Below are 23,986 nucleotides of genomic sequence, written 5' to 3'. Positions count from 1 at the left end.
TTTTGGTTGCAGAGGGTTTTGCACCTTGATTGATAAGAAATAAGCGTGTGCTTAGGCTATTTGATTATTTGGATCCTGACGTCTAAGGGCTCCCAATCGAAATTTTTGTGTTTGATAAATCTTTCAGATTTCACTGAACAATGGGGAGGGTGGATAACTGCACGTTCATGGGAGGTGGGATCCCTTTGTCATCTGAGTTCTTTAAAGGTAAGAGGTTTAACACAACATGATGATGAAAGGCGTATCGAATCAAGCTCTGCTGTTTGCTGCTTATAATCCGTGTTACAATGTTAAATGTCATTTTCCCTGGAGAATGACAGCAATGGATATGGTTATATTTGAAAAAGATAACACAGATGAAACTGCTCATCTGTCAACAATGTTTACAGAGCTATTTAAGTCAGCTAGCATTGTTCCCCCATTGTGCATAGCATTGTGCCTCTGAGCTTGGGGGACTAAATGTCCCTTTTACACATGAATGGGTACCAGGACGGGAAATTATGTATTTTTGAGTCTCAAAAATAAAGGTTATTTATTAGCATCATTGGTTCCATGAAGAACCTTTAACATTCATGAAAGCTTTCCATTTCATTAAGGATTTTTGTTGTGGAAAAAGCTTCTTTAGATTGTAAAAATGATTCTTTTAAGAACTATTTGCTGAAATCTTTGTTTTTTAAGAATGTGGTTTTGTTTGTTCTGCTTATAGCAATCAAGAACGATCTCTGGCTGTTCCTCCTTCCCGCTGTGTTTGCTGTGCTGCTGCTTGCTCTTTTCTTGGAGGAGATCGGCTTTTTTCTGCGTCATGTCCCGTCTCAGCGGCGCAGACATCTTAGCCTGTGGATCCTGGGAATTTATCCAGTAAAGCACCAATCAGTATTTATTTGATATAATGCCTTTAGTTACTTTGTTTTTACATTTTGTTTCTTTGACAGGTCTTCGGGATGACGTCTATCATTGCACTATATGTTCCTCGCTCCTCATCATTGTGCAATTTCATTGCATCTCTGTAAGTGACTTTGACTTCCAATGTTGTTTTGCATGTTTTGTTATCAAATTTAAAAATAATGATCCAAATGGCCAGTCATCTGTATGGAATGTTTAACATTTCTTGGCAGATATCACTCCATTACACTCTTGAAGTTCATGGGTCTTATCAAAGACTTCTTCGGTGGAAAGGCCCGCATGCTGGAGGTATTAGCAGGGGAGCAGGTGTCTCCAAACCCCTTCCCCTGTTGCTGCTGCTGCTGTCTTCCTCTCTTTGACATTAACAAGTATTTAATCACACATACACCTATGTTTAACTTGAAGTACATTCATTTATAATAACTGGACTGTTTTATTATAATGGTGGAATCTTAACCTTTTTTTCTTCATTAGGACCAGTGTGGGGTGGATGATGGCTGCTGTTCTTCAGCTCTCTGTGGTCAGAACAATCCTGTTCTTCCTCACTCTTGTCCTCTGGACAGATGAACAATATGACTACGGTGATGTAAGTACAATATGCCATTGCTTTTGAGCTCACTATAGTGTAATATTTATGTGATATATATATATATATATATATATATATATATATATATATATATATATATATATATATATATATATATATATATATATATATATATATATTTCAGCAGTCACATCTTTCAGAAATCTTTCAGAAATCTTTTCTATGCCGATTTGGTGCTCAGGAAAGCATTAGTATTAGTTTCACCGTTGTTGGTTTAGGGGACTTTGTAATCTTTTTCTCTTTCTCAGGTGAATTCGGTTAATCTCAACATGTATGTCAATGCCATCATTGCCGTATCCACATTTCTGTCCTTCTACGGCTACTTGCTGTTTTACAAAGCTTCAAAAAGGGCATTGCCTGAATACAGTGTTCGAGCCAAGTTTATTTGCATCATTGTTGTCCTGGTCCTCTGTGGACTACAGAGTGGAATTCTGGAGACCATGGGTGCGCTGAATGTCATCCCCTGCACTCCTCCCTTCTCTGACCTGTTTCGTTCTCAATGTAAGAAATATAAAACATTTCCTTTGATTTTCCAAGGGTTTTTGGGATCTGCAAACTGTAACACATCTGCTTTCATTTTATTACAATAATGATTTTCTCTCATTTTGTCTTTCTGCCAGTAATCTACCACTATTCTGTAATTGTGGAAATGTTCTGCATCAGCCTCTTTGCACATTACACATTCCGGAAAGTTGAACCCTCCTCTCATGATGAGGGTGAAGAAATGGAGATTGATGTCATAAGAGTTCTCAATGAAAAGGCAATTCAGACAGAAGACGAGCTGCCAATAGCTGTGCAGCTCTCTTCTCAAGAGGATGAGCCATGCCATTCTAACCTTGGATACAACAGCGACAGTGAAGACACTCTCTGTAAAATTGAACACGCACCACTGGACCGCTTTCCTTTTCCCTTACAGCACAGGCTACAAAATGCAGCAAACGTGGAGAAAGGACATACTACACCACCCGAGGACTCCATGAGTGTGGAGATGCCGACAATTACTGTCAGTGCTGAAATTAACCATATCGACAGTGGTGATGTTACTGTTGTATAGAAGAAAAAAAAGAGAGAAAAATGTACAAATGACTCATATGACCACTGGGGCCCATGAAACTAAACAAAGAACAAATGCCATTTGAATCGTAAACTCACCAGCAATTTTTTTGTGTGTGCAATTTCTAATATAACACCTGCAGTTAAAAAATACACAATAATTTATTACTGATTCCCATAGGCTAAAGATTTGTAGCCCCCCAGAGTTTTTACATTTGAACCAGAAGCTATATGCCTTTGGCCGTGACGTCAAAGCTCGTACTTACACTATTAAAAATGCTTGGTTAAAAGCAGCCCAGGTTGGGTTGAAAATGGACAAACCCAGGGATTGGGTTGCTGAAGCCAGAGCCAATGGCGAAAGTTTGTGTGTCGAGACCCTGCCCCCTTTTGGAGGTTCTACCCACTTATTGTAGTTCACGTCCAACAACTTTGCTTTCATTACAAAAATGGCAGTAGCCTACCCTGAATAAGGTCTATTTCCTAATTTCGTTTCTATGCAAACCACTCCACGATTTGTAACAAGTGAAAATACTTTTCAGTAAGGATTGGGATATTTTTTTAAAATTTTTATTATCATTTTAGAATTATATATTATAAATAAAAAAGTAAATAAAAAATGAAGAAAAAAACAAATAAAAAGTAATAAAGCTATAAACATGAGTTTTCGCTTGCAGTTGTTGACATCTTTGACATAGGAATACATTATATCTATGTTTGACACTCATGTTACGCGCGGTTAACAGGACTGACCAATGAACATAAGGTATTCTTCTCCTAGCTACAACGCGACCAATCATCAACGCGAATGCCGTATATCGTGTTTTTCCCCCAGTGTTGGGAATCCAGCCTGCAGCAGGCGAGGTGATTCAGGCGAACATGGCGCAATACTTGAAAGGTAGTATTTATTTAGCTTTTTTCAAATAGTGACGAACATTGCTGTTAAGATACACGTTTCACATGAATAGTATCGAATAAACGTGCGCAATGACTAAACAACATAGCCTAAATACGTATGAAAGGTTGCAGTTTCTTAAGAATTATATAGCCCCTTACATATGATTTAAGATTGCAGGGTGTCTTGTAAACTTTCATGGGAGGACCTCCAGGCTCTGTGCCGCAGAAAAAGACTAGTTTGCAAACAGTTGAGTGTGACAAAGAACAACTTTAATGACTATGAAGTGGAGTATTTGTTTAACTACAAAAAACTTAAGGTGAGTTATTAAGTATGCAGTGCATGAACAACTGTGATCTAGTCATTTGTGGCTCCAACTTCTTCTCCTGGCTTATCCATATTTTATATTTGAAATTTACATGATTCATCTAATTGCCTGTTCAGGGTCGAGAGTTCTTCCTGGTGAAGTGGAAGGGTTATGCAGAGTCAGAAAACACATGGGAGCCTCTCAAAAACCTTAAATGCCCAATGCTCTTGCACCGGTTCCGAGAAGACATGAAGGCAGCTCTGCTTCAGGCAAATGAACCGCTCAATTCAGAGTCTTTGACCGCCCCCATCGTGTCTTTCCTCCTCCAGAAGGCCAAGCAACGTATGAAGCTTAAAAAATGGGAAGACCTCATGAACCAGACCTGTAGGCACAAGGGGCGCATATTTGTTTGTAATGAGGTCGACCTGGACGGACCTCCTAAAAACTTCACTTACATTAATGACAATAAGTTAGGGAAAGGAGTGGATGTAAATGCAGTGACAGTGGGCTGCGAGTGTGAAGACTGCATCTCTCAGCCGATCGATGGCTGCTGTCCAGGGCTGCTGAAGCATCGGAGGGCGTATAATGACAGCAGGCAGGTGAAAGTTATGCCCGGGATACCCATCTACGAGTGTAACTCCATGTGCCGATGTGGTCCTGACTGTGCAAACAGGGTTGTACAGAGAGGTATTCAGTATGACCTGTGCATCTTCAAAACAGCAAATAGCAGAGGGTGGGGAGTGCGTACACTACAGAGGATTTACAAAAACAGCTTCGTTATGGAGTATCTCGGAGAGGTAAGCAAGTTAAATGGATAGTTCCTGTACGAACACACAATATATTATAGGCTAATAACAATATTAAATATGAAGATTTTTTTTCTATACAATGAAAGTCAGTGGTGTCCAAAACTACATTAGACCCCATTTTTGGGGTTAACTGTCCCTTTAAATTAGTCCATGTTGGGGAACCCTGTTTTTTTTCTTTTTCTGTGAATGTTGGTTACTGACCAGCTGTCAATTGTGTATTGCATCAGATTATCACCACAGAGGAAGCAGAGAGGAGAGGAGTGATTTACGATAAGCAAGGCATTACCTACTTGTTTGATCTGGACTATGTGGAGGACGTCTACACCATCGATGCAGCTTATTATGGAAACATCTCTCACTTTGTCAACCACAGCGTGAGCACTAACTAGCTGTACACATCATCTGGGCTGTCTATCAAGTAACTGATATTCATTTATGGAAGGTATCATTTATTCTGAAGGATTATGTATTTGTGAACATGTGTCTGGAGTAGTGGCTGCTGAAAATCATGAAATGCTTAAAGTATTAACTTAAAAAGTTCTAGAGTAAAATCACAAACCTGACCCTTGATCTCTCCTATACCAGACAGAGGTCGCCCGAATTTAGTGATTTAGGATTTGAATTTTTTATTTATTATACGTATGTTGAGATTATTTTAATACCTTTTCTATGTAAAGCACTTTGAATTACTATTGTGTATGAAATGTGTTATATAGATAAACTTGCCTTGCCTTAAAATGTATTAAAAACAGAAATAAGTGCTTTGCGAATTTTTGTTTAGCAAATATGTCGCAGTGTGCTGCCAAATTAACATTATAACATTATCTTCACAAAGCATCCAATTCATTAATCTATATCTTTATTATTGTTTTTCCAGTGCAATCCAAACTTGCAGGTGTATAATGTGTTTATTGAGAACTTGGATGCGCGACTGCCCACAATTGCATTCTTTGCCAAACGAGGGATCAAAGCAGGAGAAGAGCTCACCTTTGACTACAAAATGACCAGTGGGATTTTTATTTTTTATTTGTCCTTTTATTACATCTTTGTCTATTAATATAACGAGGGAAAGAAATATTTCATGTATGTTTGTAAATACCTAAAGTATACTTCTCATGTTTGCTGCAGTTGATCCAGTAGATGCAGAGAGTGAAAAAATGGACTCCAATTTCAGTCGGGCTGGAATTGAAGGATCACCCATCAAGCGGATCCGTATGGAGTGCAAGTGTGGAATGAAAAACTGCCGGAAATATCTGTTTTAATCCAGCTTGCACAAAAGCATGGATACTATGACAGACATCAATATATGTCAAGATTCTTAACACATTTCATGGAATTTGTGTACATATACTAATATAATAGATTTTAACTTCATGCATTTGCTAGTGACCACTGTAATGTATGACTTGTATGATTATTTAAATTAATTTAAATGTATGTTCCAATCCATTTTCAGGACTGTTTAATAAAATAAAAAAATTTATCCACAATGAACATGCATGATTTTATGTTTTTATTAGATTTATAAAATGATTCTGTTAAATTACATTTAAAATGACTTATTCTGTCTTTTTTTATTCTGTCATAAAATTAATATTTTGCTTATATATATATATATATATATATATATAAGCAAAAATGTATATTATATATATATAATATACATTTACCACCAGATGGTGCTATTGTATTCATAACACTTTTGGTTCAACGTGATGCAAAATTTACAGATGAAATGTCAACAAGGGAAATGTACACTCAATAAAAAATCCTAAAAAGGTAGTTATTGATAACTTTAGTTATTTATGGTATTTTGAGTTGTCAGATGTTCCAGAAATGTAAGCCACAAAAACACAAAGCTGTTTTTCTGAACGCATGTATTGTACTATAGCTATACAAGATAAAATGGCAATAAATAACACATCTGTGCAGTGAATATGAGAATAGGCTGCAGTAGAACCCTACTCATCTGGCCTTGCTTGATTTGTGGCCTGAATTCTCTGCTTGGGCCAGACAGAAAGTCAGCTCTGCTCAGCTTTAACCTGCCATTAGGAGGTGAGATTCCTCCAGGCCAGCACTTTTCCTCATCCCTCTCTCTCTGCTGAAGTCTTCATTCAGTCTCCATTCTGTTCATTTATATATCCATTGCTCTTTCGTACGCCTATCTTCTCCTTGGTAAAACCTAAATTAACTATATACATAACTCCCTGATATGCTCTTCCTCTCTCAGTCTAACATGGGTCTGAGGGTGATTGGCTGCCTTTATTGGATTTGCTGGATTTGCTGTGGATCAAACCTCACTAAGCGCAGACTGGCAAACATTAATCAGTTGACCTCACACATATGGTCTGAGCATCTAACCATGGCCAATCTCACGCCGGGTGGACTAATGTTCATCCACCGCATGCTGCTGAGCACTTCACTGTTGAATTCCGATGGAACCTCTCTGTCAATTTTAGATTGCAGTATCTGAGGTGACTGCAGATACACCCTGGTACAATCTGATGTTATTAAATCCTCATGTAAATATTTACCATTCTTGCAAATGACCAAGATCGGAAAGAAGGAGCAGAGCAAGAAACCACATATTTGTTTTACTCATGGCAATCTGTTTAGAAATTAAAGGGCGTGTGAAATGCTGTTTCATGCATACTGGGCTTTACTTGGAATCCAATGCTAAACATGGACGAAGTTTAAAAAAAATAAGTTGGACGTTTGATGGAGTATTTCTGTGCCAAAAATACTACGGTTTCACACAAGTTGCGCAAAGATTTTTCGAGTATGGGTCTGGGTGACGTCATCAAGGGTGGAATGCCCTTGTACGGGCGGAATGGGCTTGTCTCCTGGAATCTGATTGAAAGCCGGTTTATTTAGGATAACTTTTTTCCCCCCTTCGTTTAGGATGTCTCAGGTTTCAGAGACTCTCAACAACGCAATAGCTCCGCCCACACGATATGCCTCTAGAGTCTGGATGCTTGGTTTTATTCGGAAAGACTGCATATCTTTATTTTATAAATATAATACAAATAAATACTTTTCTGAGATATGAAGAATATGCAATACTACTCTATAGGTAAGATTGACATGAGATACTGATACATGAAATGGAAAGTCAAGGGTCTTTTCTTCCCTAGACATATATCTGTGTGAAACACTCAAACAATAAAATATATAGGACAGACTTGATTTTGTCCTTGGGGAATTGATTGGATGGTTGGATAGTTTGCTGATATTATTGTGATTGGCATGTTGCCTCACAGCAGTAAAAGTATCATCAGAAAAGGTTATTTTGATTAAAAAATTATGAGGGCACATGAATTAAAAACTTATAATGATGTGCACAGATAAATAATTTATAATAAATACTTCAATATTTCAGATTAAAACAAATATTGTAAATTTTGATTTCATTCTGACTAAAATAATCACATACAATTATTGGCCAATGAAAGGGAAAGGCTCATCCTATATAGTTCAGTATTTCTCCGCCACATTTTAGCTGACTCACTCAGGCCCTCCTGCAGTGCAGAGCATCAGCCATAAGTATCAAGATTAAAGGCTCCGATATACTTCAAGCTAAATTGAAGAATGAACTGACGTCATTTTGAAAAGTTTGCTATGGCTGTAAACACCTTTGTATGACCATTGGTCCATGATGATTACGTAATAGGTAGAAGAGTATAGAGACTCAAGCCTTCTTTTACTGGAACTCTTTTCCAGTTCATTTCTCCTGTTCAGTCAGTTGAGGTCAGTTGTCCGTGAGTAAAAATATGAACACACTGAAGAGCTGCTTTATAGAAGAAAATGAAGTTGTACTTCTGATAAAACAATATACTGACTATTTTTAATACAGTAAAGCTGCTTGATTTTAAGCAATCTATTGAATGATATATACAAAAACGTGACTCTACTAGAGTTCTGAATTGCAGAGCTTGTGCAAACATATCCACAATCAGATGTGTTTTTTATGCTTTAAAAAAAGAAAAGCTTGCTGTTTCCTCAATTTTGTCGTTATTGAAAGGACAGCATACAGAACATATTTACTAGCCTAGAAATCTAGACGCACCCTAGCGGCAACAAATCTAATCTGCCGCGAGTATCGTCTAGCAACTCTCAATACATTGGTCAGGCCAATCACATCGTGTATAGAGTCGGTGGGCGGGGCTAAATAGAATGACGGCCGAGTTGCGCTTGCGTGTTTTTAGTAAACACAGACACTGGAGGACAGCGGTCTTTATCAGCTTTGGCCGCAACTCTGGAAGACTTGGAGTTAAGCTTTTCTCTGAGAAAAGAACAAAGAACGGCACTGAATTCATTCTTAAAAAGGGAAGATTTGTTCGGAGTTTTGCTGACCAGATATGGCGAAAGTTTAATCTTCACATGTTTACTAGCTTCAACTATCTCCACTTCAGGTTGCTCGTTGAAACGCTAGCGGCTATCCAATTGCATGCAGAGGGAGTTTTAAAGACAACCATTTATCCCTCTCCTCGGATTGAGCCCTGTCAGTGGTGAGTTTCCAGACCAAACATCTTGATGTGGGTCTGGCTTGTCAGGCTACATATTTACATATTCATCTTAAAAGCCGCTCTCAGCAGTGTAAACTCGGTTGGATGTATATTGCTCCTCGTGCATTTTGAACATCTTTTAACCCCTAAGCGAAGAAGAAAAAGAACTTTGCCGCGAGTATATCGTGGTCTTATGGTTAAAGGTCAACTCATAAACCAAGCATGTGAACTTGAGGCGTCTATGAGTTGACAAACTTCACTGTCAAAGAGGTTACAAATAATATGACAAAAGAATAAAGACTCCAAAAATCAAACAAGAATATTGCTGACTCAATCCTGCGCTCATGCGTCGAGTAAAGGTCACACCACATTAAGAGTCAAAAATGCAACAAAAGTAAACTTTTATTGTCATGTTGGAAAAAAAACCTGTTGATTTACAGATCAAGATATCTGAAAGCTGACTCACGTTTCTTTTTTCCCCCCTCAGTTTTTCCATTCCCCCCTTCATTCATCATGCATTCACAAATAAACAACTCCCGAGTTGCTCTACTAAAATTTCAATCCCGTGAACGTTTGATGGCTGTGCTGTCTATTGCTCTTGTAATAGTTAGTTATTTAGTAAGTTATAACCGTAGTTAACTAATGGTATTTAGTTCAGAGCTGACAAGATGAAATCACATACTCATTAATGTTCATATAATTTGGCAATTATTAGTGATTAATCAGAAATAAGTTTTTGATCTACTCAGGCACTATCAATAATTAATATGAAAGGCAAATAAAATTAAGACATAGGTATGTTAACAAAAACGTTCTGAACCATAAATGAATAATGTAAGTTTTTGCTTGCAAAATCATTGCATTGTTTAGAATTAACCTCAAGAAAAATCATCTTTGTCTGTTATAGCTTTTCAAAATGGCTTCATCGGTGTTCTTTCCGTTATGCTATTAAACTATTCCTTTTTTTGTTTACCCAAATGTGTGCAATTGTTGATGAACAGAATTTTATAAATACTGTAAAAAAGAGAGATTATAAAGTTTAGGGTTAACTAAAATGACCAATTGCTGTTTCAAGAATTATTATAAATTTATAATTAACAATTAATTTGAATAAAAATATATTCAGTAATCATGTAATGCTGAAACTGGTCAAACAATGTAACGTTTCTATCTGTAGCTGTCTGTTTAGTGTCAAGGTGTTGGTTATGATCCATATTCCCTGTTGATTCTTAGAAACGTTTAGTCTTGTTTAAGGCTCAGCTCTCTGTAGTATTTGCAGTTGTGTTGAAGCATTGAACATATGAAGATTTAGCGGATCAACTACAGGAGTTGCTTCTATCAAGCAGTGTATCTCTGACCTTTCACCTTTGCTTTGCTCCTTGAGTACCCAGTTCCATCCACACACTCATACTCAGCGTAAACACTCACACACACATGCGTGGTAAAAAGATGACGATCAAGGGTCGTAACCCCACCCTTCACTCTGCCCCCCACTTGAAGTTAGTGCATTGTCCATATAATACACATGAAATTACACAGAGGTTCACAGTTATTTTACAAAAGATAAGATGCCTGAAGCAACTAAAAATGTTCTACCAGGCATTTTTGCTTGTTACAAAATCACATCCGGTTCACCCAACCCCCAACACTGACCCAAGCGATTTCCTATTCACAGGTGAATACAACAATAGCCCAAACCGTCATTCACATACTGTCCCCCACCCCAAACCCGCCCAAAGACGAGAAGAAGAAAAAAAGTCTCAAAGAAATCCTTACGAATCCAAGAAGTTCCTTTTAATTCCACGGAAAATCAACTTGTGTCTCTCTGTGTTGTTTTGTTTTCGTAATTTCAAGTCTCTCCAGAGAACTGAGCAAAATTGTACACTCCCACATGTCGCAGTTCGCAAAATTCGTTATCAATAACGCAGCCGATGCAGGCGTCTTCTTACCCGCAACCCACAGGCTTGTTAAGAGCAGCGAGACATGTCCTCCGATAATCCACAAATACACAGTGTTGTGTTTTCCCCAGCATATGTTTTAGTATGATTTATTGGTGTCTATAGAAGCATACAGCTTTCAGATCATTCTTGCATTGGTAACATTAAACCTTGGTAATGGAGTAAGGCATAAAATGCAGATAACAGAAAGAATTATTCCTCTTTTTTCTGTTGATCAGATGTTTTTCTGCTGTTTTTCTGTGTTCTTGCAATGACAGGTTTCAGAAAAAGAAAGTCGGATCGCTCCTACCAATCCCATGCCTACCCTACAGAGAGATCTCATTGAACATTCACGTAAATATTACAATCTGTCCTGTCTGCATTGGTCAGCATTCTGATTCAAGTCAATATATGCCAGAGAAATCATGTGGCTGATCAATGATTTCTTGAGTTGTGTGCAAAATATTAAGGGAAATTCATTTGACACTGAACCCATTTCGGAATTTAAATCTGCCCACTCATTAGCTCCTAATCATTAGCTCCGAAAATAAATCTAAACATTCCACTAACACCTTACATGTTTTTTCTTCCCTAATCTCAAACACATTCATATTTTAAATATAAGATTAAAATCAGATTTCTGTTTGATTTCTGGTCAACGGGAGGCCGAATTACACTGTCAGATTTCAATCAAGCACTGACATTAAACGTTAGGTTCCTGACCAACAACTTATTTCCAAGAATCCACTCAACCTGTGTTAGTCTGTAAAACACAGTAAATGCAAAGTAAAATACCTCTGATGCAACCTACCTGTCAATTACATATGATTGAAAATGTAAAGGCTGAAATGATTACCTTCCAAGATACATGTATGAAAATCACATATTAAAAACCTTTTGTATCCGACAGGCTAGCAAACCTTCATTCAAGTAATTCAAAACGCAAAAGACTAAGTAACTTCTCCTCTACAACATCTTCTGTGCAAGCGTTCGGAAGGATAAATTATCGGTTAGTTTAACCATAATACATCATTAACAGATCAGTATACAATGCTGAACTGTCTCTTCACAAAATGAGACCACTTACAGTAAAATACTTCACCTTTTCTGGTTTCAATATCATAAGATGGTCATATATTCAGATTCATTATGGAAATCATAAAGGCATGAGTTCTTTTGTGCAACGATATGAAATATTTTATAAATTAAGTAAATAGAGCTGAGAGAAAAAGACAAATTAAAAAACAGAATAAATTACATTAAAAACTCAGGGAACAAGCCTACAACCCTGAATAGGTCATATTTCACACATATTCATATTTTCAGTCAGCTCCTTTTGTCTACAATCCCTTTGAATCAACATTTTTTGTTCTGGAAGTTGCTTTTTTTATACAAACTGTTTTTCATGAGCATCTTAATTCCTGCCCGATGGAGCCACAGGAAGGATTCAGCCCAACCAATTAGCATAAATTGTAGGAACTTGTCTTTTTTTTTCCGTCAGCCTCATTCATTCCTAGAGGCGTTTGCTTGGCACTCATTCTTAAACATAGTTTAATCTCAAGTTTGTTTTCCCTTAAAGATAAGGTAATACACATGCACGTTGAGTATTTTTTGAATCACTTGTTCAAATAATATAAATGACTCTGCCAGGAGTGCAGCTGTTCACAAGGCATGAATAGGAATATTTTTGCAAATCTTTGATTCGAGGCCCTCAGGATCCTGGTAAAGGGATACAAATAGTGAGCCAAATCAAACGGTAATGTTTGTTGAGATCGATCATAAGAAGCCATTTTATATAGCCTTCATACATTCACCATAAAATAGACCATCAGTTTGGTTGATTTGTGAATTTGTACCACCCTAACACAAAATGTACAGTTCTTTAAACCTGTTCAGAGTTGATTTACCAAATCACACATTAGCGTAGAGCCCATTTTGCCCTTAAAATCATTAAGGTGACAGTAGATGCTTATTCCATGACATCCACCCTTTTAAAGCATCATAAACTGAATCAAAGGCCACAACAGCTCTTAAAGTTTGTCCATGTCTCCATCATTACAGACCTCTTATTCATTCCCCCTGGCTGTCCACTTTCTGACCATCCAGAAGAGAAAGTACACACACACACACACGCACGCACGCACACATACACACACACACAAAACATTATGAATGAACACTCATCTTCACATGACACAGTAAGGCTCACGGGGCAGTTGAGGTGGAGTTCTACAACAGGGAGGCAGGTGGGCCAGCAGACCCTTCTTCAGGTCCTTGTTGAGGAAAAAGCAGATGATGGGGTTCACGCCCGCCTGGGCGAAACTCATCCACACGGTAGTAGACAGATACCTGTGTGGGATGGTGCACGCCTTCACAAAGACCCGCCAGTAACAGGCCACAATGTACGGGGACCAAAGCACCAGAAAAAACAAGGTGATGACATAGAACATCCTGCCAAGCTGCTTCTCAGCCTTAAACTCCTCCATGCCTAGCAGGCGTCTGTTCTGGTTGTGCAAGTTCTGCCTGATGCCCAATAAAGTGGGAGGCATTGGGCCACGGCCAAAACCTGCTATCCAGTTTGCGGCCGCTTGGCCTGTGGCTCCAGGTCCATGAAAGGTCCAGTTTTGGCTGATGGCTGGAACCATTTGGACCGGCTTCATCTTTCGGTGCTTGTATTCGAACAGCAGAAGCTTCATGTACACCACGTGAGTGGCCAAGATCAGCACAGCCAGCATCAGCATGAAGCCTAATGTGTCGTTGGCCTTGAAGTAGCGATGTTCGAAGATGCACTGGTCCTCCTCGCGGATAAACTTGTAGGTGCCGACGTCAAAGACGGGTGGGAATGCCATGGCGACCGACAGCGTCCAGACCATACATACAACCGCCACACATGTCCAGAAGGTCATTCGTTTGGAGTAGAACCGGTGGTGAGCGATGGCCATGTAGCGTGTGACGCTGATGCAGAACAGCATGAAGGCAGCATGGAAGCAAAAAAGGACAGCCATGAAGGCCACCACCTTGCAGCTGAGCACACTGTAAGTCCAGGCCGAGCCGTTCTTGATGGACACCAACACGAAGGGAAAGCAAACTGCCGAACGGATGGTGTCGGCGAGGCAGAGGTCCAGAAGAAAGTAGTAGGGTGCCTTGTGTAGGGCTCTGTCCCTTAGCACCAGCAGGGATACTACTAAGTTGCCCACCAGGCTGATGCAGATGATCAGACCCAGAAGAACGAGTTTCACATAGGTAGACACAGCTGAAGAAGGTGCTCCACCCATCATGCCACCTGTTGTGGACACCACAGCCGCCAAAGGGTTCCCAGGCCCATCACTGCTTGCGTTTCCGTTGGCCATCCCTTTTGCTGCTCAAAATGCACACCTCCTCCTTCAACTCCTCCTTTACCCCCACGTCCTCCACTCCCTCCTCCACCTCCGCCACCTCCAGCTGAGCTGTCGTTCGTCCTCGTGGTTGCCTTTCGTTGTTGTCTCAAATGGAAGGAGAGAAGCTTGATATGCATTGCCCCATTTTGCACAGTTCTCTGTGGACCGTCCCTTTAAAAGTGCCACCTCTTTTGGCCTCCACACCTGTGAAAAATGAACAAAACATTTGTTACAAACTAATGCTCGTCTTTAAAGGCCACAAATACTACTGACTTTTGAAGAAAGTATGGCATTTCTGTAACATTTTAAGGTCAAGAAGAGTTAAAGTGATACAACAAAAAACACAATGAAGATAAGGAACACAAATGAAGATATTTTTGTTGAAATCCGATGGCTCATAAAGGCCTTCATAGACATCAATGTCATTTCCTCTCTCAAGACCCATAAAAGGCACTTGTGTCCCCCCCCAAAAAAATCTAAATAGCGACTTATCGGAATTGGCCCATCACTATATAAGTCGTTATTTAGTTTTTTTGGCGCACAAAAACTATTCTCGTCACTTCATAAAATGATTGTAGAGCCAGTGAGATGTGTAGTGAGATGTGACGACGTCTTTAGTGCCTTTTAGGGGTCTTGAGAGAGGAAATGACATTGGTGTCAATGAAGGCCTTTCTGAGCCATCGGATTTCAACCAAATATCTTAATTTGTGTTCCGAAGATGAAAGGTCTTATGGATGTCGAATGACATGAGGGTGAGTAATTAATGACAGAATTTTCAGTTTTGGGTGAACTAACCCTTTAAAGATGTGTATTCCAGTCAGACTGAAATAATCATGGGGTTGTTGACAAAGAAAGCAGAATAGAAAATTACGCAGAGTCTGGAGAAGTTGAACGTCTTTTAGCTTGGCATGGCGTCTTAAAAATACGCAACTGAGCAAGATGCTGAAAAAGAATTCCCTGTAGGGTGTTTACATGGAAAAAAATATTCCAACACAAGATTGTTGATTCATTTAAACTTGGACAGAACTATAAAGACCGTTGCTTAGCTATGCAAAAAAACTCCTGCATCTTTATTCTAACTGTGCATTTTAATATCGTATAGACAGTGTTGGGTATAGTTCTGATTACAATCTAGATTACGTAATCAGAATCCAAAAATGTTGTACTTGTCATTAGATTATATTACATTTTAAAATGTTCAGTCAGATTGCAGTTACTTTTTTATGGAGGAACACGTTATTTATACAGTAGCTGTAAATTATTCATAATTTATTGAATCTCTATAATTTTTCTATTTAGTCTTTTAAAATATCCTTTTGTGTGTCATACCATTTAGCTTTGACAACATGTTTACAATATAAAATAACCATGTAATTGTCATAAATATGTGATGTTTATAAATTTGGAGACAAAAGCACCTCTGATACACAGTGTATGAGATAAATAATTATGTAATTATACTGTACTAAGTTAAACACATTCTTTATTCCATTTTTTATATATGTATATATATCTGACCAGCAGCCATATCACCCTGTAGCCCAACACTGGTTGCCCAATTAAGCTGAGCAAGGTTGAGCCTGGTCAGTACCTGGATGGGAGACCTCCTGGAAAAACTAGGTTGCTGCTGGGAAAGGTGTTAGTGTGGCCAGGAGGGGTGCTCGCCCTGTGGTCTGTGTGGGTCATAATCAGTATAGTGATGAGGACACTATATGTAACAAGCACCAGATGAGACATTAAACCAAGGTCCTGAAGCTCTGTGGTCATTAATAATCCCAGGATGTCCTTCAAAAAAGACTAGGGGTTTAACCCTGGCATCCTAGCCAAATTTACCCATTGGCCCATCGCAATATGCACAATCACACTGAATTTCAAGCAGAGCTTGTGAAACAAGTGAGTGCAGAGGTGGGTTTGAAAATGAGAAAATGAATTGGAAGCGTTTCTGATATTTTAGTATCAACATTTCTGTCAACACAACATTGCAGTAAGTTTATTATTTCAGATTCTCTTTTTAAAAGACTACAATTAAAAAATGTATATACATTATATTGCCAAAACTTTTGAGACGTCTGCCTATACATGCACATGAACTTTAATGACACCCCATTCTTAATCCATAGGGTTTAATATGGAGTTGGCCCACCCTTCCATGAAGGCTTTTGCCAAGGTTTAGCAGTGTCTATGGGAATTTTTGACAATTCTTCTAGAAGCACATTTGTGAATTCAGGCACTGATGTTGGATGAGAAGGGCTCGCTCGCAGTCTCTGCTCTAATTCATCCTAAACGTGTTCTATCGGATTGAGGTCAGGACTATGTGCAGGCCAGGCAAGTTCCTCCACACAAGGACATTGCTTTGTGCACTGGTGTGCAGTCATGTTGAAACAGGAAGGTGCTATCTCCAAACTGTTCCCCCAAAGTTAGGAGTATGAACTTTTCCAAAAATATATTGGTGTACTGAAGCGTTAAATGTTCTTTTCATTGGAACTAAGTGGCCAAGCCCAACCCCTAAAAAAACAACACACACCATAACACCCCTCCAACAAACTTTACACTTTGAACAATGCAGTCAGTCAAGTACTGTTCTCCTGGCAACTGCCAAACCCATATGCGTACATTGGATTGCCAGACAGCAAAGTGTGATCTGTCACTCCAGAGAACACATCTCAACTGTTCTATTGTCCAGTGGCGGCGCGCTTTACACCACTGCATCTGACGCTTTGCATTGCACTTGGTGATGTAAGGCTTTGATGAGGCTGATTGGCCATGGAAACCCATTCCATGAAGCTCTCTACACACTGTTCTTGAGCTAATCTGAAGGCCACTTAAAGTTTAGAGGTCTGTAGCTGTTGACTCTGCAGTGTGTGTCAGCATGCACTGACCCCGTCATGTGATTTTACTTGGCCTACCACTTAGTGGCTGATTTGCATTTGTTCCCAATTGCTTCCACTTTGTTATAATACTACTAACAATTGACTGTGGAATATTTAGTAGTGAGGAAATTTTACGAATGGACTTATTGCACAGGTGGCAACCTATCACGGTATCACGCTTGAATTCACTGAGTTCCTGAGAGTGATGCATTCTTTGCAAATGTTTGTAGAAGCAGTCTCCTCTGCATGCCTAGGTGCTTAGTTTTATACACATTTGGAAGTGATTGGAACTCCTGAATTCAATGATTTGGAGGTGGTGTCCCATTACTTCTGGCAATATAGTGTATTATATGTAAAATTCAACCTAAAAAAGTGGCTAGTAGGGGTGACTGCTGAAAACCACCTACATTTGGTGGGTTTGTGGGTAACACAATATATTCCATTCAAATCTAAGTGATCAACTCAAAGGAAATGTAAAAGTAATCAAAAAGTAGACATTACCTTAAATGAGTAATCAACATTACTAACTACAATTTTCACCATGTCATTTGCAATCAGTAACGGATTCAGTTTGAAAGTAATCTGCCCAGCACTTGGCTTTCTCCAGACACCTTTTGCAGTACTGGGGACATTTTATGTTTGGTAAGTAATGATTCAATAATTAAGTTAAAGGGGTAATAAAACACATTCTTTCACAGGCTTGATTGTGTTTGCGGGGTGCACTGTAACGTGTTCATGCTTAATTTTTTTTAAATTGCATTATTTTTCATACATTTAACCTTTATTGTACACTGCTCTGTCTCTCCTTGTAAAAACGTCCTGTTCTCCAGTCCCTTAAAAAATACACAGTGGGCTCTGATTGGTCTGCTGGCCCAGCTGTGTTCTGATTCGCTAACTGCCTAGCACACTCCAGCCTACTCTTCTCCACAGCAATAAAAAATGGCCTCGCCCCCCCTTATTAAATATTCTCGGAGGAGCTGCTGATGTCAGCGAGTCTGGAGGACAAGCCTGTAGTTCCCAACCGGCCGTTTGCTGTAGTCCTTAGAAATTGATTTAAAAAAAAGCAAATCTCCCTTTGCTTTAAACTTTGAGCGTTGTAACTTTGCAGAGGTTGTTTATGCTCAGACAGCAACATTACACTCTAGCTAAAGTTGGAAAAGTGAAATCTTTTTTTTTTACCTCCCCTTTAACACATTTACAACTTTACAAATGTACAATAATGAATTATATTAAATAAAAAGCCTATATATTTTAGTGTATACATCAAATATGAACTACTATAGAAAAAGCACCTAAAACCACAAAAGGTATTTTATTTGTGTTCGCCATCAGTAAACACAGATCAATCAATAATGTGCTGAACGGGATAAGCAGGACTCCTGTAAGCATCTGCTGTAACATGCTGAGGAACATCTTCTGCTTCTCCCTTAGTGCCGAACAGATCAGCTGTTTCCACCACACGCTACATGGCATGCCAGCAACTAGTCTTTTATGGTAATTACCTCATTGTTGCTAGGCTACAACACATCACTTTTTATGTGTTGAGTATAGGCATGTGGACCGGGATGCGGGGGCAAGGGTGTGGGGGAAGGGGGGAATGAAGGAGTTAAGGGATGGAAAATCTTTTTAATCTACATTAAAGGCCATAGCAGAGCTTTAAAACAAAGCTTTGAGAATATAGAATATAGACCCTGCTTGAACTTAATATAATGACATGAATAATTTTGGTCCCTTTTAACCAAATGTTTCTGGAAGTTCCACCTAACCCAGGCTTTCTCGTTTACACCCACATACCGAAAAGGCAGACTCCACCCCTGGTTGATGCAATTTACATGAGGGCATATATACTTGCCAAAAAGACATGTGCCCTGCTGTGGTGTAGAACAGAAGAATTGACTCTCATTGCGAAAGAGCACTGATCCATGATTTCAGACGTATACCTTCACCTGCTGAGGTGATATTGGCAGCATTTAAAGCGCCATTTGTGCCAGCCCTCACTGGCTAACATCCTCTGGTACAGAGAAAGCTATAAGTAGACGCCAGCTGATGACAAAGTCACTGAGTACCTTAGTCCAACAGGAGATAGAACTGCGCCGACCCATTGTTTTAGAGCAGAAACACTAATTCACTTGTGTCACAGCAATTACAGCTGCTTGTTGCTAGGCTACAGGGTCCTTCTGCCTTGTGCGGTGTATGTGTCTTTGTAAGCCTGAATGCAACTCAGAATTGTATGTGTTGATCAGCCAGAATGGAGATTAAAGTGGATGTTTCTGTCATAGAGAAGATCGGGACGTTACAACCTTACTGTGACAACCTGTTTGCAAAATATACAGATTTATCAGTTAAAGGGGTTATTTGAATCATCACTTCCACTCTGATACATTTCACAAATGTAGTCTTAAGTAGTGTTATTGCTAAGATGTTTCCAATTGTAGAAACCTTTCAGGAGAAACAGACTAATGATAACAATTTTATACAGTAAATAGCCTATTGGATGATATAACATACTGCATGCATATCATTGAACTTTACCTTTATGCAAAAAAGATTAAAGGTAAAAATATGAAAGTAATACCAGTTTTCCCAATGCTTAATGTCACATTTTTCTCTTGAAAAAAGTGGTTCAGTTACCTTATATGGGGGGAGTATTAACATTTTTATGGTCCAAAGATGAAACTTTTTCAATATGCAGATTTTATCGATTTGCGTGCAAATAGTTTCCGCAGTAAATGCTAATGTGTTCATGTTTTGGTCTGTGACATAAAGGCTTATTTGGATTTGTCAGAGCTGGTACTGTCATTCATGTCACCCACTTAAGTGAAAGTGTTCACCTCTCACAATTTTCACAGAACGACTCGTGGGCATGCACACATTCCAAAAAGGTCTGTGAGAAGTTTCATTTGTTAAATAAAACAGAATTTACCCTCCTCCACTGAATACTTTGATAATCCCTTTGATAAATGGTCTCTAAGATATTCAGTATTTAACATAGGCTATGTGTCTTGAAGACAAACTGGTCTGTTGGCCTTTTGAGGTAGCACTGTACTGTTTGCTCACTACAGCAACAGAGTACTTTCCTTAACACCTGTTTATCGCTATGCACTGCAAAATTATTCTAGCCAAACGGGTTATTATGTGCAATGCCAGAAGGTTGGATCTGATTATTGAAATTGTTTTTTAAATGTAGCTATTATCACAAACATTTTTAGACAAAGTACTTTTTTCATAACTATAAAATAGAATAATATATTTGGGGTAAAAAGTCCATAAAGGTGGTAGAGCTAAAATTTCCCAATGAGAAACCCACACTGTGGAAAAAAGCCTTCAAAAATTAATAGGCTACACTTGTTACATTTGTTAATTTACAAGATTTTAAATCAAAATAGACTTTTTGGGAACAAACCTCTGATCATTATACATTGTAAAAAAGCACAATGTACTGTATTAATATGAAGGAATTTTCTCTATTGGATTTTTACAGGTGTTTTACCTGTATTTTGAATTACACATTGCATTAGTTTATGTTTTAAGGGTCAATAGAAATTTCCGTAAAATTATAATGTACTGGCAGAAAATGACCAGTACATTTTCCGTTTTTATTTTTTACAATGTATAGATCGGTGGATCAAACACATTCTTGAATATGTGGCTTAGTCTCCATAGGCATAATGGTTTTTATACTGCACAAACCATATATTCTATCCCCTTACACTAACCTTACCCCTAAAATAAACTAAACTAAACTAAACTAAATAAATAAATAAAACTCAACACTTCTTAGTATCATTTTTAAAGTCACAGCAAGTGTCCTCATAAACCAGGTTTGTCTTGTAATACCAATGTCAAATACACATTTGTGTCTTTGTAAACCATATAAACCTACATATTTCTTTAAGGGGGGCCTTTGTACCCAAATGGTTTTTATATTGTAACAACTGTTTATTATATGGGCCAACCCTAACCCTTAAACCCGTCACAGAAACCGTTCTGCATTTTTACATTTTCAAAAACATAATTTAGTATGGTTATTAATTTCCATTTCCCTCCTGGGGACTACTGGCTGGCACACACACACACACACACGCACACACACACACACATTTTCCGTGAGGGAGGCCTTAGGCTCCATTGTACCCATTACAGTTGTCATCCCTTGGGTTATCATTATGTTATATTAATTATTCTGACTCTTTAATATTTCCCTCCAGAGATTTAATGTGTTCTTATCTCGCATTAATAGTGAGAGGGCCTTCGATGTCGTTGGGAGGAGTCAGATGTAAAGGGAGTTGGTTGGAGGTAGAAGAGGCTGGATAGCAACAGCAGTGAATATCACTACCGTGGTCTCGGTGGGAGGAGGCGACGCGGAATTCACCAACCAAACGAGCCTGAATCATTTCGACTCTCCCACACCTATGGGTTTGATACGATAAAAAGAACAATGTGATCCCGTCGTTCGTGGCTAGCTTTTAAAAAATGTTTACTCCGTATCTCCATCCTCTTGCTATGGGCTATCGGTGCGCTTGGTGATGCGCCACACTGATAAATCGTTGGCTAAACTAGAGCCTGTTTACAGCGCGAGTTGTCGATCATTTTCTGTAAAACACATTAAAATAAAAACAACACTTGAAAATAATGTAGGCTATTGCTTAGAACTAATGACGTGACTCGCACAGCCAATACGCAAAAGTGCAAATGACCCGTATGGACTCTGTCATGGAGCATATACGACACTCCAGACAGTTACACCGATATAATGATCTAACTCTCTTGGGTGCGATTCACATCTTTTTAGAGCATTGCGACCTGCATTGTTATCATTAGATATCATGAAGAACTACGGTCTCTCCCTCTTTGCGTGTGTGTGTGTGTGTGTGTGTGTGTGTGTTATTGCGCGCGCGCATCTGCGCGTTTGCATGAGGGACAATGAAATAACAAATGCATAAAACAGGCCTGCATTTCACTTCAGTACATATTATGCGTCATGCCGAGAGTCATGGGTGTTTTTAATTATTGACTATTTATTTGTCAGCCTATTATTTAAATGCTCGAGCACTTGTAGGCTATACCCCATTTTAAAGGCAAATGGTAGTTAATTATAAAACATCAAATAGGAAAGTCATAAAGTGATGGATCTCTTACTTGTAATTCTCGTCTTCCTCCAGACAATGGATCTTGTCTCGATGGTAGGCCTTAACGGGAGCTTGTTGCAAATATTAAAAAAATAAAAATAAATAAAAAATGAACACACACAAAAAAATGCAAATACGTTTTTTTCGACCCGAGACAAGGCGTTAAATAAGTCGCACATGAATCCAAAACGTATTCCCAGGTGAACCTCGACGTCCTTTATGAACAGAGAATGGAAAAAATATATAATTAATTAATTAATTAATACACGGAATGGTCACGTCTGAAAAACAGAAACAAGACCTGTTTCACTGGAAAGTCTTTTGCTGAACGGGTTAATCAATATTATGCCAGAAGCTGGAATATTACATACATACGGTTTTTAAAAAACAAAAAATATCGTTTCCTCTTTTTTCGTGTGCATGTCATGTCTTCGGGTTTTCCATAAAGCTAGGCCAAGCCTTAGCAGTATATTCCCATCACACGGTGACTAAATCAAGAAGATTTGAATAGCACAATTACTCGATTTCTGCAGTGTTTTTGTGGTTTCGTTTAATCCTGAGACACAGCGTCAGTATCATTATCTTGTGCGCAGATTTAGATGTGTAAATAACGACTGGCTCTCTGTACTGGGCTACAGGACAAGACGCTTCTTCCCATCTTCATTTTCTTGCTGGAGCCAAAGACATTTTCTCCCACGCCACACCGATTCACATCTTATCTTCGACGGGAATAAATCCGCTTTATCAAGCATCGTCCTTCGGTATATCCATTGGAATCAGCGTTGTTCTCTCACATAGTGTAGTCATTCTATGTGGAGACATGTACACAGTACATGTAAGCGCCCTATATATTTAAAATGCACAAGCCTGGTACGGTCTGTGATGCAAGGCGCAAAAAGATGGATCACACATGGCTATCAGTCGGACCCGAGTCTATGCTCGGGAATTCGCCATCAATGTCAGTATCCCGGTGCCATCTCTGAACTAAGAATGTTAACGAAAAATGAACGAAATTAAATGGGATCTTCTGCGATGGACAAGTGGAAACAGCGGCTCCCGTCTCTGCGCTCTACCTCAGTTTTCTCTGGATCGGATCCCTTCGGAAACACCTCGGGATTTTTCGGCAGCCTCACTGACGTTGTTCCTCACTGTGGTGCACCGAAATCATAGACAACCATATATATATTTTTTTTAAATGGCCAGTATTTTTTATTTTATATGGCACATGTTTGATCTGTTTTGAATTAATATTTCATATTTGTTTTTGGCATTGCTTTAAAAAAAGAAAGTAGAACGTTTTTTCAAAAATTAAAAGTATTGCCAAAATAAAAACAATACAATAGCCTACAAATATATAGTGGGTTATTATACTAATAGCATTCTTCAACATTTCAAAACAGTCACCCTAAACAAATATGAATATGAATATGAAATATGAAGTCCAAAAAATATATATTGATAGGCTATAGCCTAGGCGGCTATAAAAATAGGGGCCAATGTACTAATATCACAATGTGAAAATACCACAAAGCATATTGAAAGCATATAGCTTTTTTGTTTGAATTAATGCACCAAATATAGGTTAAATATAAAT

General features: G+C 38.7%; 3 protein-coding genes across 3 annotated transcripts; 2 read left to right on the top strand and 1 right to left on the bottom strand.

The window, feature by feature from the left end:
• Positions 1-71: 71 nt before the first annotated feature.
• si:dkey-16n15.6 (organic solute transporter subunit alpha) lies at positions 72-3,055 on the top strand. The gene is made up of 7 exons (XM_067412683.1): positions 72-207; positions 707-858; positions 933-1,006; positions 1,116-1,271; positions 1,378-1,489; positions 1,762-2,014; positions 2,134-3,055. Exons 1-7 carry the CDS (start codon positions 141-143, stop codon positions 2,565-2,567), a joined length of 1,248 nt encoding a protein of 415 aa, XP_067268784.1. The 5' UTR covers positions 72-140; the 3' UTR covers positions 2,568-3,055.
• Positions 3,056-3,372: 317 nt separating this feature from the next.
• Positions 3,373-6,023, top strand: suv39h1a (SUV39H1 histone lysine methyltransferase a). The gene is made up of 6 exons (XM_067412682.1): positions 3,373-3,461; positions 3,632-3,777; positions 3,903-4,562; positions 4,802-4,948; positions 5,452-5,581; positions 5,703-6,023. The coding sequence occupies exons 1-6, from the start codon at positions 3,443-3,445 to the stop codon at positions 5,834-5,836; spliced, it is 1,236 nt and encodes a 411-aa protein (XP_067268783.1). The 5' UTR covers positions 3,373-3,442; the 3' UTR covers positions 5,837-6,023.
• A 3,440-nt stretch (positions 6,024-9,463) lies between these two features.
• On the bottom strand, positions 9,464-23,494 carry gpr173 (G protein-coupled receptor 173). Its single transcript, XM_067413837.1, has 2 exons — positions 22,403-23,494; positions 9,464-14,597 (listed from the first exon to the last, which is right to left on the bottom strand). The coding sequence occupies exon 2, from the start codon at positions 14,364-14,366 to the stop codon at positions 13,203-13,205; it is 1,164 nt and encodes a 387-aa protein (XP_067269938.1). The 5' UTR covers positions 14,367-14,597; positions 22,403-23,494; the 3' UTR covers positions 9,464-13,202.
• Between the last annotated feature and the right edge of the window lie 492 nt (positions 23,495-23,986).

Source organism: Pseudorasbora parva, chromosome 13, assembly GCF_024679245.1.
Source record: "Pseudorasbora parva isolate DD20220531a chromosome 13, ASM2467924v1, whole genome shotgun sequence".
In the NCBI taxonomy this organism is placed as follows: Eukaryota; Metazoa; Chordata; class Actinopteri; order Cypriniformes; family Gobionidae; genus Pseudorasbora; species Pseudorasbora parva.
Note: the sequence above shows the minus strand (reverse complement) of the source record. Positions and strands in the feature narration are given on the sequence as shown.